Source organism: Melanotaenia boesemani, chromosome 11 (genome assembly GCF_017639745.1).
Source record: "Melanotaenia boesemani isolate fMelBoe1 chromosome 11, fMelBoe1.pri, whole genome shotgun sequence".
In the NCBI taxonomy this organism is placed as follows: domain Eukaryota; kingdom Metazoa; phylum Chordata; class Actinopteri; order Atheriniformes; family Melanotaeniidae; genus Melanotaenia; species Melanotaenia boesemani.
The window spans coordinates 310,001-326,115 of record NC_055692.1 but is presented as its reverse complement, the minus strand read 5'-3'; the positions used below and the strand labels follow the sequence as shown (position 1 = coordinate 326,115).

Here is a 16,115-nt window from a genome sequence, read left to right as displayed (position 1 = left end):
GTAGTAGCAGTAGTAGAATCATTAGAAGCAGTAGTAGAATCATTAGTAGTAGCAGTAGTTTGTAGTAGTAGCAGCAGTAGTTCAATCATCAGTAGTAGTAGTAGTAGCAGCAGTAGTAGTAGTAGCAGTAGTAGTAGTAGCAGTAGTCGTAGTAGCAGTCGCCGTAGTAGTAGCAGTAGTCGTAGTAGTAGCAGTAGTCGTAGTAGCAGTAGTCTTAGTAGTAGTAGTAGTCGTAGTAGTAGTAGTAGTAGCAGCAGTAGTAGTAATAGCAGCAGTAGTAGCAGTAGTAGAATCAGTAGTAGCAGTAGCAGTAGTAGTAGTAGCAGTAGTCGTAGTAGTAGTCGTCGTAGTAGTAGCAGTAGTCGTAGTAGTAGTCGTAGTGGTAGTAGCAGCAGTAGTAGAATCATCAGTAGTAGTAGTAGTGGTAGCAGTAGTAGCAGTAGTAGTAGTAGTAGTAGTAGCAGCAGTAGTAGAATCATCATTAGTAGTAGTAGTAGTAGTAGCAGTAGTAGTAGTAGTAGTAGTAGCAGTAGTAGAATCATCAGTAGTAGTAGCAGCAGCAGTAGTAGCAGTAGTAGCAGTAGTAATAGTAGTAGCAGTAGTCGTAGTAGTAGTAGTAGTTGTAGCAGTAGTCGTAGTAGTAGGTAGTAGCAGTAGTAGAATCATTAGTAGTAGTAGTAGTAGTAGTAGCAGTAGTAGTAGTAGTAGCAGCAGTAGTAGAATCATCAGTAGTAGTAGTAGTAGCAGTAGTAGCAGTAATAGTAGTAGCAGTAGTCGTAGTAGTAGTAGTAGTTGTAGCAGTAGTCGTAGTAGTAGTAGTAGTTGTAGCAGTAGTCGTAGTAGTAGTAGTAGTAGTTGTAGCAGTAGTCGTAGTAGTAGTAGTAGCAGCAGTAGAATCAGTAGTAGTAGTAGTAGTAGTAGCAGTAGTAGTAGTAGTAGTAGCAGCAGTAGTAGAATCATCAGTAGTACTAGTAATAGTAGCAGCAGTAGCAGTAGCAGCAGCAGTAGTCGTAGTAGTTGTAGCAGTAGTCTTAGTAATAGTAGTAGTCGTAGTAGTATTAGCAGTAGTAGTAGTAGTAGCAGTAGTAGAATCATTAGTAGTAGCAGTAGTAGTAGTAGTAGTAGTAGCAGTAGTAGTAACAGCAGTAGTAGCAGTAGTAGAATCATTAGTAGTAGTAGTAGTAGTAGCAGCAGTAGTAGAATCATCAGTAGTAGTAGTAGTAGCAGCAGCAGTAGTAGTTGTAGTAGTAGTAGCAGTAGTAGAATCATTAGTAGTAGTAGTAGTAGCAGTAGCAGCAGTAGCAGCAGTAGCAGTAGTAGAATCATTAGTTGTAGTAGTAGTAGCAGTAGTAGCAGTAGTAGCATTAGTAGAATCATTAGTTGTAGTAGTAGTAGCAGTAGTAGTAGTAGTAGCAGCAGTAGTAGAATCATCAGTAGTAGTAGTGGTAGCAGTAGTAGCAGTAGTAGTAGTAGCAGTAGTAGTAGTAGTAGCAGCAGTAGTAGAATCATCAGTAGTAGTAGTAGTAGCAGTAGCAGTAGTAGTAGTAGTAGTAGCAGTAGTAGAATCATCAGTAGTAGAAGCAGCAGCAGTAGCAGTAGTAATAGTAGTAGCAGTAGTCGTAGTAGTGGTAGTAGTTGTAGCAGTAGTAGTAGTAGTAGTAGTAGCAGTAGTAGAATCATTAGTAGTAGTAGTAGTAGCAGTAGTAGTAGTAGTAGTAGCAGCAGTAGTAGAATCATCAGTAGTAGTAGTAGTAGTAGTAGCAGCAGCAGTAGGAGTAGTCGTAGTAGTTGTAGCAGTAGTCGTAGTAATAGTAGTAGTCGTAGTAGTATTAGCAGTAGTAGTAGTAGTAGCAGTAGTAGAATCATTAGTAGTAGCAGTAGTAGTAGTAGTAGTAGCAGTAGTAGTAACAGCAGTAGTAGCAGTAGTAGAATCATTAGTAGTAGTAGTAGTAGTAGCAGCAGTAGTAAAATCATCAGTAGTAGTAGTAGTAGCAGCAGTAGCAGTAGTAGCAGTAGTAGTTGTAGTAGTAGTAGCAGTAGTAGAATCATCAGTAGTAGTAGTAGTAGCAGCAGTAGTAGTAGTAGCAGTAGCAGTAGTAGCAGTAGTAGAATCATTAGTAGCAGTAGTAGAATCATTAGTAGTAGCAGTAGTTTGTAGTAGTAGCAGCAGTAGTTCAATCATCAGTAGTAGTAGTAGTAGCAGCAGTAGTAGTAGTAGCAGTAGTAGTAGTAGCAGTAGTCGTAGTAGCAGTCGCCGTAGTAGTAGCAGTAGTCGTAGTAGTAGTCGTAGTGGTAGTAGCAGTAGTCTTAGTAGTAGTAGTAGTCGTAGTAGTAGTAGTAGTAGCAGCAGTAGTAGTAATAGCAGCAGTAGTAGCAGTAGTAGAATCAGTAGTAGCAGTAGCAGTAGTAGTAGTAGCAGTAGTCGTAGTAGTAGTCGTCGTAGTAGTAGCAGTAGTCGTCGTAGTGGTAGTAGCAGTAGTCTTAGTAGTAGTAGTCGTAGTAGTTGTAGCAGTAGTCGTAGTAGTAGTTGTAGTGGTAGTAGCAGTAGTCTTAGTAATAGTAGTAGTCGTAGTAGTATTAGCAGTAGTAGTAGTAGTAGCAGTAGTAGAATCATTAGTAGTAGCAGTAGTAGTAGTAGTAGAAGTAGTAGTAACAGCAGTAGTAGAGGTAGTAGAATCATTAGTAGTAGTAGTAGTAGTAGTAGTAGTAGTAGTAGCAGCAGCAGTAGTAGAATCATCAGTAGTAGTAGTAGTAGCAGCCGTAGTAGTAGTAGCAGTAGTAGCAGTAGTGGTTGTAGTAGTAGTAGTAGTAGTAGTAGCAGCAGTAGCAGCAGTAGTTGTAGTAGTAGAATCATTAGTAGTAGTAGTAGCAGTTGCAGCAGTAGCAGTAGTAGAATCATTAGTAGTAGCAGTAGTAGCAGCAGTAGTTCAATCATCAGTAGTAGTAGTAGTAGTAGCAGCAGCAGTAGTAGTAGCAGTAGCAGTAGTAGTAACAATAGTAGTAGTAGCAGTAGTAGAATCAGTAGTAGCAGCAGTAGTAGTAGTAGCAGCAGTAGTAGTAGTAGCAGTAGTAGAATCAGTAGTAGCAGTAGCAGTACTAGTAGTAGTAGTAGTAGCAGTAGTAGTAGCAGTAGTAGAATCAGTAGTAGCAGTAGTAGTAGTAGCAGCAGTAGTAGGAGTAGCAGTAGTAGTAGTAGCAGTAGCAGTAGTAGAAGCAGTAGTAGTTGTAGTAGCAGTAGTAGTAGTAGCAGTAGTAGAATCAGTAGTAGCAGTAGTAGTAGTAGCAGTAGTAGAATCAGTAGTAGCAGTAGCAGTAGTAGTAGCAGTAGTAGTAGTAGCAGTAGTAGAATCAGTAGTAGCAGTAGCAGTAGTAGTAGCAGTAGTAGAACCAGTAGTAGCAGTACTAGAATTAGCAGTAGTAGTCGTAGTAGCAGTAGCAGTAGTGGTAGTAGCAGTAGTAGTAGTAGTAGAATCAGTAGTAGTAGTAGTAGAATCAGTAGTAGTAGCAGTAGCAGTAGTAGTAGTAGTAGTAGTAGTAGCAGTAGCAGTAGTAGAATCAGTAGTAGCAGTAGTAGAATCAGCAGTAGTAGCAGTAGTAGTAGTAGTAGCAGTAGTAGAATCAGTAGTAGCAGTAGTAGAATCAGTAGTAGCAGTAGCAGTAGTAGTAGTAGTAGTAGTAGTAGTAGAATCAGTAGTAGCAGTAGTAGAATCAGTAGTAGCAGTAGCAGTAGTAGTAGTAATAGCAGTAGTAAAATCAGTAGTAGTAGAATCAGCAGTAGCAGTAGTAGTAGTAGCAGTAGTAGAATCAGTAGTAGCAGTAGTAGAATCAGTAGTAGCAATAGCAGTAGTAGCAGTAGTAGTAGCAGTAGTAGAATCAGTAGTAGCAGTAGTAGAATCAGTAGTAGCAGTAGTAGAATCAGTAGTAGCAGTAGCAGTAGTAGTAGTAGTAGCAGTAGTAGAATCAGTAGTAGTAGAATCAGCAGTAGCAGTAGTAGCAGAAGTAGTAGTAGTAGCAGTAGTAGAAGAATCAGCAGTAGCAGTAGTAGTAGTAGCAGTAGTAGAATCAGTAGTAGCAGTAGTAGAATCAGTAGTAGCAGTAGTAGTAGTAGCAGTAGTAGAAGAATCAGCAGTAGCAGTAGTAGTAGTAGCAGTAGTAGAATCAGTAGTAGCAGTAGTAGTAGTAGTAGTAGAATCAGTAGTAGTAGAATCAGCAGTAGCAGTAGTAGTAGTAGCAGTAGTAGAATCAGTAGTAGCAGTAGCAGTAGTAGTAGTAGTAGAATCAGCAGTAGCAGTAGTAGTAGTAGCAGTAGTTGTAGCAGTAGCAGCAGTAGTAGTAGTAGCAGTCATGTCACACATAACCCACCCACCATGCCCCGTGGGGGACACCCCAGGCGGACCAGAGGACAGCGAGCCCCAAGTGCCCCCTGACGGCCTGCCGCTGGAGGATGCTGCTCCCGGTGTGGGAAAGCAGGAAGGCCTCCTCATCCCGGTCCGTGGCGTTCCGATCTCCAGCGCTGGTGTTGCCTGAGCGCCGTGAGGAAGACTTCTCCCAGTCCATGATGTGGTTTTCCCGTCTGCAGTGTCTGTTATTGCTGGTTTCAGGTCTTTTCTTGATCGCGTTTGTGTTCTTCCAGGTTCTTTGCTGCTTTAGATGTTCTTTTTCTCGTATGTTAAAGGAGTCCTGTTTCTACTACACGTTTTATCGCATGAATGACACGGTTTTCGTACGCTGCGTTTCTTGTTGTGGTGGATCTTGTCTTTGGGGTGCACCTTTATTTTCTGTTTTTCTATCGGGTTTCTTTTTATTCCATTTCTTCTTTCTCTCCAGCTTTATCACACACACACACACACACACACACACACACACACACACAGCTAGACAACCACCCATAGAAGTCAGAGGTTAAACTTTCTGTGTTTATTAAATATGAACAAGTGTCTCATCTTCATCTCCATTCAGAAACAGAGACCATCAGGTCTGAAGGGGCTCAGAGGATCAGTGAACTCATGAGAATCTTTCAGTTTCTCTTCATGCAACAGACTCAGATCCAAATGCTGTCCCCTCGGATCCGACGGGCCCGGCTCCCTCCTCGGACCCGACGGGCCCGGCTCCCTCCTCGGATCCGACGGAACCAGCTTCCTCCTCGGAGCCGACGGCTCCCTCCTCGGATCCGACTGAACAGGCTCCCTCCTCGGAGCCGACGGCTCCCTCTTCGGATCCGACTGAACCGGCTCCCTCCTCGGAGCCAACGCTCCCTCTTCAGATCCGACTGAATCGGCTCCTTCTTCGGATCCGACTGAACCGGCTCCCTCTTCAGATCCGACTGAATCGGCTCCTTCTTCGGATCCGACTGAACCGGCTCCCTCCTCGGATCCGACGGAACCGGCTCCCTCCTCGGATCCGACTCCCTCCTCGGATCCGACGGAACAGGCTCCCTCCTCGGAGCTGACGGACCCTGTTGCTTCTCTTCTGACTTACTTCCACACACAGGAAATAACGAACGAATCTGGTCTGGGACTGTGACCTAAGGCATTGAGAGACCTGAAATAAGAAGACAATCTGGAATCGAACCCGTGGTGTTAGTGGTATCTGTGACTTGTAAGGAGTCGGCGGGTCTGGATCCAAACATCTGGAGGGTCCTGTAGTCGTTGGTCAAAGGAAATCCTGAATCTTAGGTCCATGTCAATGTCTCTGCAGCCGCCGAGCTGACCCTATATCTGTATCTAAAGGCATCATCAGTGGAGGGGGCGGAGCTACAGCTTTTCTCAGGACTGCATGGCGACCACCGTGTCCAACCACTTCCTGTAGGCCACGGCGAAGCTCCTCTGTTCGGGGTAACAGCTGCTGTCCAGGATGCTGCTGATGAACATGTGCTCAATTTGTAAGGTGGGGGCGCGGGGGGGTAGCGGGACACCTCGCCTCAGTCGCTTGCTGTCGTGGGGATCCGCCATAGACCTCCGGTCTACCTCCATCTGTGTGTCCACGCCGCGACCCGGGCTATCAGGTCTCTGAAGGCCAGCATCTGTCACGCCATCGCTGCAGCGGCCATGATGGTGCTCCTTCAACTGGTGCCACAGATAGAAGACATGGCGCCTGCAACATGCACAACAACATCACCATCATCACCAACATCATCATCACCGTCATCACCATCATCATCATCACCATCACCAACATCACCCTTATCATAATCATCATATCATCGTCATCATCACCATCATCATCATCACTATCATCATCACATCATTGTCATCATCACCATCATCATCATCACATCATTGTCATCATCACCATCATCATCATCATCACCATCATCATCACATCATCGTCATCATCATCGTCATCATCACCATCACATTGTCGTCACCATTATCACCATCATCCCCATCATCATCATCGTCACATCATCACCTTGTCATCATAATCCTCCTCATCTTCATCACCACTATCATTGTCTTCTTCATCATCATCATCATCCTCACCACCGTCGTCTTCCTCATCATTATATATATGAATTAAAGTCATATGAGAAGTTGAATCCGGCTGATGAATGATGGCTTTGGATCGGTACTTGGTTCTGTACCAGATCTCGGAGGAACCAGAAGCTGGATTTTATCCAGATAACTTTGGGGTTAACTCGGGGTTTTCCCTTCTTACCGGGTAAATCACCATGGTAACCTATGCTGAATGGCTAACCAGCTCCAGACCAGGTTCTGTTCTGGATCAGAGGTGAATGAGTACAAAAGCTCCACCTCCTGACCAATCAGATCTCTTGGAAAATGCCCCGCCCATTCTTAGACCATCCTGTCCAGGGTGGTGGTGGACGGTGAGAGGAGGAGTTTTTAGGGACAGACGCAGAAATGAAGGCTGGTCTCAGAGCTGTGAAGAATGTTTCTGTCCTGGTTCTGGACTTGTTCCCATTTAGCTCCACCAGGGCTGGTCTGAGATCAGGAGCTTCATAATGACGCTCACACACGGCAGAAGACCTGGATATAAAGGAAAGGAAGGAACTGAGGAAGCTCCACCCCAAACGGAGTGATGTCCGTTTATATTGTCCGATTAATTAGTGTTGAATGATTTTACTAATTTACGCTTTAACGGCGTCTGCAGTTTTCTGCCAGCGTTCCTTTCTGGCTGTTGCTACGGCAACAGTGCTGCCTCTGGCCTGGATGATGTGTTTACATTCTTCATATTTCCTCAAGAATAATAGTCAGCTGCTCCGCGGTGAAGCAGCTCCTCTGCAGGGTTTCTCTGTGATTGGTCAGACGCTGCAGACTCTGCCCCTTTTATGTGAGCACTCTGATCTAGATGGAGAACCCTGGGTTGAATCACCGAGTTGATAACCAGCTTTGTGGTACCGCTGACCAGGTAGCAGAGATATCCGGTACGTTTCTGCTTCCTGTTTCAGGACTCTGGTGGTTGACCTGGTTCTGATGTTTACAGATCTTACTGAACCGGTCCCTGCAAAGTAACAGCTCATGTTGACCTTACCTGTGACTCCAGAGTGTTTCATGTCCAGGGAAGGACTGGATCAGGTCTGAGCACAGCTCCATCTCCTGGTAGAAGAGCTGCAGGACCGTCTCCTCAGAGGCCACCTCGGCTCCTGGGAGCAAACCATTGGTCTGCAGACCAGCATCAGGATCCCACTGCTGGGATGGACTAGATGTGGACGTCTGGCTCCGCTCGGTCATCAGCTCCTTCAACAAGAACTGGCGGTAGTGGAAACCACTGTGGTCAGACACATGCATGGACACCCAGAGACGCATGGAGGACAGCTCATCATGGAAAACCTGACAGGAAACAGCAACAAGAAGCGTCACAAACAGGGAGTCCAGACCAGACCGGACCACCCGAAGAACAAAGGTGCCGACACGAGGATGGACCAAGAAAAACAGAGGATTGGACCCTGAGAGGAGGAAACATCTCGTCCTCAAATCAAAGGTAAGAGTAACCCACATAATAAGCACGATCCCCCTTATTGTTACGAATATAAGGACGCAGTTTAAACTAATCAAAGGTGACAGAGCAAATTAGTTCCTCCCACCTACTTCCTGTTCCAGTCAGAGTCTGATTAGCTGCACATGCAGAGATCACCACAGTGATGCTGTATTGTGGGAAAAAGTTCCTTATTGGATGCAAACCTCAGAGCCCGTGGAAGCTGCCATCACTGCTGCTTAGTCGCGCTGCATAGCCGAGCTCAGGTCTTCTCAGCTTGAGAATTGATCATTAAGAGTTTTCTCTTCATTTCGCACATTACTGACAAGCATGTACTGTCCCAGTTGTTTTCTGCATAACTGTTGTGGATTGAAAGTGTTAAAAATCTCTGTAATAGTTTATGTTTATATATTCTCTGCCTGAACTGAAAGTATTTCTTAGAGCACGATGGCGTGCTAGCCAGGTATTTCCTAGCACAGTCATGGGTAGGGACCCTTATTCTGACTGGGGGTCGTCTTCACCGTCAGTGTTGCTAGTTAGAAGCTGTGACGCCAGCTCTAAGAAAGGCTTGTTTTAGGTCGGCTTTTGCTGCTTTAAAGAAAGAGTCTTTCAGCCCTTCTTCATGGGGGGGGGGGGTAAAAGGAATTAAAAACATTAATAATAACCCACATAATGTTAAACAGACTAGCAGAGTTGTATATGATGACCATAGCTGGAGATAAGCCAGTCATCTCGCTTTAACTGTGGCTTCACTCCTGTTCAGCATGGTGGGGGCAGAATGATGGTCTGGCTGCTGTGTTTTGAAGAGAAGTAAGAAGGAAAGTAGAAAAAAGGAAGAGGAGACAAAGATCCAGCAGATAGAGGCAACAAGCTTCAATCCAACCTAACAGCAGACAAGCAGCTGCTACACCTGTACAGAAACACAACAGAGAATTTCCTACAGCTTTTACAGGTAAACTAAGCAGACAATCATCAGGAGTTCCTGAAAAATAAAAAATAGTTCCTAACCCTAGCAAAGGGCCCAGTGCCCCAAGAACCCAGAGGCAGCCCCCACCTCCCAAGGTAGAGGGCCTGCACCAGCACAGGAGAACCAGCCCCCCCCCGGCAGCCACTCGGCGTGGGCCAGCACCCACCCTGATGTTCCAGCTGCACACCCTAGGAACTAGGGCACCATCTACCACCCCCCCATCCTCCAACACCTCACTTTGTACAGGGTTCTGGTTCCTGACTTGTTTCCTGCTTCATATGGTTTCATCATGCAGTACTTGTGGTGATGTTTAAGGTGATCGTAGAGATTTGTTCTGTTGCCTTGCAACCAGGGAAAAACCTGCTTTACTATGCAGCTCACACAGTTTGTCATCTCCTGGCTAAAATCCAAAATGCTTCCACACCGCCGCCGAATGCCAACATGCTTTGGGTACGAGTTCTGTTGGGGGTGAGGGAGGGACTCTCGCCACTACTACGCAGGTTTTGTTCGCTATGCATTTAAACCTCCTAGCTGCAGACTTTCCTCCTCTTTCACTCTCGCTCAGTCTTTCCAAACACTGGCCTGCAAACGGCTTCCTCCACTGACTCAAGTGTTTTACCGGCGCTTTACCGTTGGTTTGTGATGCAGCTCGTAATATAAAATGCTTTAGAATCACTATGTGTAGAAATGAGATCACCTGTATGTGTGAATTAAGATTGTGTGTGTATATATATATATATATATATATATATATATATATATATACACACACACACACAATACATATATTTTTTTTTTATTTAGGGGGGGGGGACTATGTCTGAGTGCATTGGAAATCCTGCTTTATAGGAAGGTTGGTTGTAATGAAGCTGAATCATATCTGACCAGCCTGAACCCTGCTGGAATCATCATTTGTAGCTGGAAGGATATTCCTGTGAAAACAGGCCTAATCTGAACTGAAACCACTCCTGTCATTGCACGTGATGCCAACAAATGATTATTTGTTTTAACTCTTGATTTTTATATTATCTTCTTTTATATCAAGCCAGCATAAGTTCAAAGCTAAACCACTGCCCTGTGTCTCGTGCTCCTGTAGTCAAACCTACTGGTCCGTCCAGAATTCCTCTTATTCCTTGTTCCATATTTGTCCACAAGGTTGCTACAAGTGTTACATGAGGAAGGTAGAGAGGTAAGTAAAGTAGGATAGGTACATAAGAAAGGTGGGTAGGGAAGGAAGGTAGGAATGGAAGTAAAGGTAGGGTAGAAAGAAAAAGTAGATAAGTAGGTACGAAGAGAAGGAAAGTGTGGAAGGTACGGTAGGTATAGGTAGGAAGGTAGATAAGGAAGGTATGTAAGAAAGGTACAGAAGGTGAGGTGAGATAGGTAAGTAGGTTTTTTACTTTCTCAGAACTTTCTCAGAACTAAATAACTAAACACCTGAACTAAACACCACACCCACAGGAGTGTTCAACAACAACAAAACCAATTATTTTTCCCGTCTTTCTGGTCTTTCTGTTCTCAAGGCAACATTCCTGAGGGTTTAGTAAACATGTTGCTCTGGTCTGATGCAGCTGCTAAACTTTCTGCCTTCACCTCCTTGGTGAAGTTGCAGCTAGCTTCAGGGTTAGCTCCATTCACTTTATCCATAGCAGCTAGCTTCAGGGTTAGCTCCATTCACTTTATCCATAGCAGCTAGCTTCAGGGTTAGCTCCATTCACTTTATCCATAGCAGCTAGCTTCAGGGTTAGCTCCATTCACTTTATCCATAGCAGCTAGCTTCAGGGTTAGCTCCATTCACTTTATCCATAGCAGCTAGCTTCAGGGTTAGCTCCATTCACTTTATCCATAGCAGCTAGCTTCAGGGCTAGCTCCATTCACTTTATCCATAGCAGCTAGCTTCAGGGTTAGCTCCATTCACTTTATCCATAGCAGCTAGCTTCAGGGTTAGCTCCATTCACTTTATCCATAGCAGCTAGCTTCAGGGTTAGCTCCATTCACTTTATCCATAGCAGCTAGCTTCAGGGTTAGCTCCATTCACTTTATCCATAGCAGCTAGCTTCAGGGTTAGCTCCATTCACTTTATCCATAGCAGCTAGCTTCAGGGTTAGCTCCATTCACTTTATCCATAGCAGCTAGCTTCAGGGTTAGCTCCATTCACTTTATCCATAGCAGCTAGCTTCAGGGTTAGCTCCATTCACTTTATCCATAGCAGCTAGCTTCAGGGTTAGCTCCATTCACTTTATCCATAGCAGCTAGCTTCAGGGTTAGCTCCATTCACTTTATCCATAGCAGCTAGCTTCAGGGTTAGCTCCATTCACTTTATCCATAGCAGCTAGCTTCAGGGTTAGCTCCATTCACTTTTTCCAACAGTGGCGAAGCAGAAACGGGACTCTGCTGGAACTAAAGCTGGTAGCAAAACATTCACCACTAACCCCTGCTCTGACTCAGACCTAAGCTATATATCTCTCTCTCTAGTGCGACCTTAAAGGGGCCCCTCTGATCTTTCACACAGGTAAAAGGTAGATAAGGTGAGGTAGACAGGCCATTCAGAACACTGAACCAAACAGATTAGGTAGGTAGGTAAAGATCACCTCACCTTGGCGTTGCCTTTGGCCATGTGCTGAAGCACCCAGATACGGTGGGACCAGGCGTTGTAGTTGCTGGGATATCTGTCGGCGGCATCGGAACACACCTTCATCTCCTGGTGGACCGCCCGGGCAAGATGCTCGCTCTGGTTCCTGTCTGGATCCACCTGCTCTGCCTCACCTTCCTGAGTCTTGTTGTGACACAGAAAGGAAAAGTGGCGCATGATCTGCTTCAGCACCCAGCGTCTGCAGGGAGACACATGGAGGAAGGATCATTTCATGGACAGGTGTGTGTGTTGTCGGAAAATAAAGACAGATGTGTGTGCCCTCATAAACTAAAGATAAACGTGTTTTGTGTGTGTAAATGGACTGTACGTATGCAGCACTTTTCTAGTCATGCTGACCAGTCAGGGCTTTCACACCACGTCACATTCACACTTCTATTGGTTTATTAACTTGATTCTTCTTGGGATCAGAAGTGAATATTCCCTCACAGTGGCGTTGACGATGGGATCTTCTCTGTTCCTGATGAGCTTCCTGACTACTAACATGCATGAGCCTGAATGCATCACAGAACTAAGCGAATAACCACAAACCCCATCCAACAGATGGTCTCTGGACCCTGCAGACCGACAACTCGCGCCAACGACTGACAGAACCACACAGAATGTTCCTGCAGCACAGACTCACCTGTGAATCCACGTCTCCGGACTCTTGGGGAATTTGGTGAGGGCCAGCTTTCCCAGATAAAGGTCCTGATCAGGGTGGAGAGCCCCACACAACAGCAGCTCCTTCCTGAAAGATCACAGAGGTCAGAGGTCACAGCTGCAGGAGGTGCCTTCATTAAGGGAGGTGATCACGTGAGGTAAAAACAACCAGGGGCGACGTCTACAGAGTTCCACATTCTGCAGCTTCAGACATTAAACTTGTTGTAAAGAAGTGAAAATGTTCATCTGTCATACTTTTATTAGTTCCTCCAAGGCGGGGCCGCGCTGCCTGGACGCCCACCCGTCTTTTAGCAACATAACTCAAAAAGTTATGGACGGATTTTCTTAATCACAAGTTTTCCTGAAATGTTTTCATTTCCTTTCATCCTTGTTTTTCTGCAGCCTGCAGGGAAAGTGGGAATATCTGAAGGCTGTTACATAATCTGCAAGAAGCGCAAACGTCTTCCTTGTTCTCTAGTCGACAGGAACAAAATGACAACTTGTTCCTCATGGATGTTGTTGGGGACCATCCTCCACCTTGTTCTCAACACACCAGACAAACTTTCTTCTTGTGTGCAACCAAGATGTATTGAGGTGGGCGTTAACCAAGAGCAACCTGTAAAAGGTGAAGCTTATATACAAATAAACTGCAGTTCCCCCCTCATCCACTAGGGGCTCCAAAACAGAGCAAATCCCATAGACTCCCATGTTAAAAAGACTTCACAGCAGAAATAAACATGTTTAAAGCCTGGTACAAAAATCCATTTTAGGATTAAAAGGTCAAGTTTACACATCATTTCGTTGGTGTTGCCGTTTCCTGTTTCTCTAGGTTTTGTGCGTACGTCTGGGTCAGAGTTTGCGTGGAGGTAGGAACATTTTCCCATCAAGTTTGGTTTTGATAAATCTCAAAAGTTGACTATTTCTGGCGTACGGCAAATATAATGACCTTTTGTTCCTACACAAGCTTGATAAGTAAGGCCCCGGGCCGCGTACCGACCCGCCCCGGCAGCGGCATGCCCAGACCAGCCCAAGGTTCATCCCTCCATCAGCTGCGTGTTGAGACACATTTCAGCAGGATGGATGTGAAGCAGCGAAGAGGAAAGTTAAAATGACAAACATTGCTGCTACTGTTCTGATGTCCCTCCTAGTTTTACTAGAAAATCATGGAACGTGACTCAGGCTGCAGCCGTGTTGCTGTGGAGGAGCCAAGCGGTTTCCTCTAACGGTGAAATGTGAAGCCTCTGCAAAAACCTGCAGTCCCCCCTCGTCCACTAGGGGCTCCAAAACAGAGCAAATCCCATAGACTCCCATGTTAAAAAGAGCAACTTCACAGCAGAAATAAACATGTTTAAAGCCTGGTACAAAAATCCATTTTAGGATTCAAAGGTCAAGTTTACCTTCATGACAACTGTGAGGGGGGTGAATTTTTTTCTAACTCATTCGGCATAATTAGGGGCGTGTCCTTTTGATTGACATGTATCCGATATCCGCGGCAAGATGAAGCTTCTTGTGGAGGAAGCAACAAGCCTGAATAATGTGGAACAACCTCCCTCAGTTGTTTCCACCTGGAAAGCTGAAGATCAGACGAGTCTGAGATGTTATCAATCATCCAAACCAGTGGTTCTCAAACGTCTTCCACCGTGGCCCCTCCGCCCTTACATACACAGAGCGAGGCGACTAGGTGTGTGTGTGTGTGTACACATATACTCATCACTCATACTCATCATATATACACACACACACACAAATATAAAACTTATATCTATGTGACTAAACTCGTGAGATCCCAGCGGTGAGGAGACGTCACTGCTTCATGTCCTCCATGTCCTCCATGTCCTCCATGTCCCTGCGATGCGTTCAGTAACCCTGATCTCTGGTCTGCAGCGAATACACACGATTTCTTCTTCTTCATGTTTTGTGGTGGTTGGGAAAAACAAGTTGGTGCATTACTGCCACCCAGTGGTCTGGAGTGTGGACCGGAAGGTGTCCAAGATCCCAAGTTGTGGAAACATGAGTTAGTCCCATGCGCCCCTCCGTCATGTTGCCGCGCCCCCAGACTGAGAACCACCGACATAAACAGACGAACACACAACAAGCAGAAAACTGAAATCCGCTTGCAACCCAGTGGGGAGAATTCCCGCTCCGTACCTGACATTCCACGCTGTGGTGAAGTCGGGATTCAGCAGCAGCAGAGTGCAGGTGATGTCCAGGAGAGCTGAGGACAGAAAACCACAGTTAGCAGGTCTCCAGACGGACTTTCTGCACTGGCTGAACTGGTTTAGGTGTGGGTGAACGTTCCCAGTGTGGCCTCCACACCTGAATCCAGCGTTCCGACATCGGATCAACACACTGATGATGCTTGTTTAATTACAGTCAACCAGAATGAAGCAGAAAATAAACATTATTTCTAAATGAAAGTTTTATCTTCACTGGACTGAATGAAACTAGAGATTTCTAACTGAACTGGGTCGTGAGGCTGAGCTGCTTCTGGAAAATTCCAATAACCGATTATTCGAAAGATTAATTAAAAAATTACATGAATAAAAACACTTATTTTAAATTAGCATCGCAAATATTTCTTTCTATGGAGCATTAATGTCGCTACCTGCTGTCCAGGTGAATTTATCTTCAGCTGATGTCTACATAAGCTTCATGATGAGTGAAGCTACTGGAGAACATTACTTATCTGATGTTGAATCACATTTTCTCTACTCCACTGTTTTCCTGGTCATGAAGTCATGGATCATAAGAACCAAAATAAAAACCAGAGACTTTTCTCAGACGTTAAACATGTCGTCTTTAACAAAGCTGCGTTTTAAACATGTAATGATCCCAGATAGTCTGGATCTCATGTTCCTCCCATACACTGTATATAAAAGATGGGCGGAGCTTCCGCGACGTCACCCGTAGGTTTCTGAAGAGCTGAACTGAAGCTCATTGGCCGTTCCCACCTTTGCCATCTTGGCAGCATCACGTGTGTCATTATTCCCAGAAAATCCAAAAATGGTCAAAGAGGTGGAGCTGAGAGGGGGGCTGTGAAGGAGGGGGTGGATGATTGACACCCATCAAACTCCGAGTTGCCTGTAGCTAAGAGCTAACCTGGAGCTAACGGTAGTTAACCAAGCTAACGGTAGCTAACCGGCTAATGAAGGTAGGCGGACTAAAGCTAAGGCGTGCTAAAAACCGCGGTTGTGCTGCACTCTCCCTTCTTTGACCTTTGAATCCTAAAATGGATTTTTGTACCAGGCTTTAAACATGTTTATTTCTGCTGTGAAGTTGCTCTTTTTAACATGGGAGTCTATGGGATTTGCTCTGTTTTGGAGCCCCTAGTGGACGAGGGGGGACTGCAGGTTTTTGCAGAGGCTTCACATTTCACCGTTAGAGGAAACCGCTTGGCTCCTCCACAGCAACACGGCTGCAGCCTGAGTCACGTTCCATGATTTTCTAGTAAAACTAGGAGGGACATCAGAACAGTAGCAGCAATGTTTGTCATTTTAACTTTCCTCTTCGCTGCTTCACATCCATCCTGCTGAAATGTGTCTCAACACGCAGCTGATGGAGGGATGAACCTTGGGCTGGTCTGGGCATGCCGCTGCCGGGGCGGGTCGGTACGCGGCCCGGGGCCTTACTTATCAAGCTTGTGTAGGAACAAAAGGTCATTATATTTGCCGTACGCCAGAAATAGTCAACTTTTGAGATTTATCAAAACCAAACTTGATGGGAAAATGTTCCTACCTCCACGCAAACTCTGACCCAGACGTACGCACAAAACCTAGAGAAACAGGAAACGGCAACACCAACGAAATGATGTGAAATGTGACATTTATACACAACCACTATCACCTTCCACACCACATGTTAGACATTAAAGCTGTTTGCAGAAATAAATAAAGACACATTCCATAGTAATCCTCCTAAGAG

At 45.2% G+C, this 16,115-nt stretch overlaps 1 protein-coding gene across 2 annotated transcripts in view; it reads right to left on the bottom strand.

Annotated features, from left to right (window-relative positions):
* Positions 1-4,895: 4,895 nt before the first annotated feature.
* ptar1 (protein prenyltransferase alpha subunit repeat containing 1) overlaps positions 4,896-16,115 on the bottom strand; it is a 23,104-nt gene continuing 11,884 nt past the window's right edge. The window contains exons 3-8 of one of the 2 annotated variants that reach the window (XR_006012087.1): positions 14,343-14,409; positions 12,178-12,282; positions 11,499-11,733; positions 7,492-7,790; positions 5,384-6,093; positions 4,896-5,255 (exon numbers count right to left, since the gene is read on the bottom strand). Coding sequence is in view for 1 of the 2 variants with exons in the window: in XM_041999916.1 (XP_041855850.1) it covers positions 5,766-6,093; positions 7,492-7,790; positions 11,499-11,733; positions 12,178-12,282; positions 14,343-14,409 (1,034 nt within the window). In the remaining variant the exon portion in view is untranslated. Of the gene's footprint in view, positions 6,094-7,491; positions 7,791-11,498; positions 11,734-12,177; positions 12,283-14,342; positions 14,410-16,115 lie in introns of both variants that reach the window. The other variant, XM_041999916.1, reaches the window with a different exon arrangement.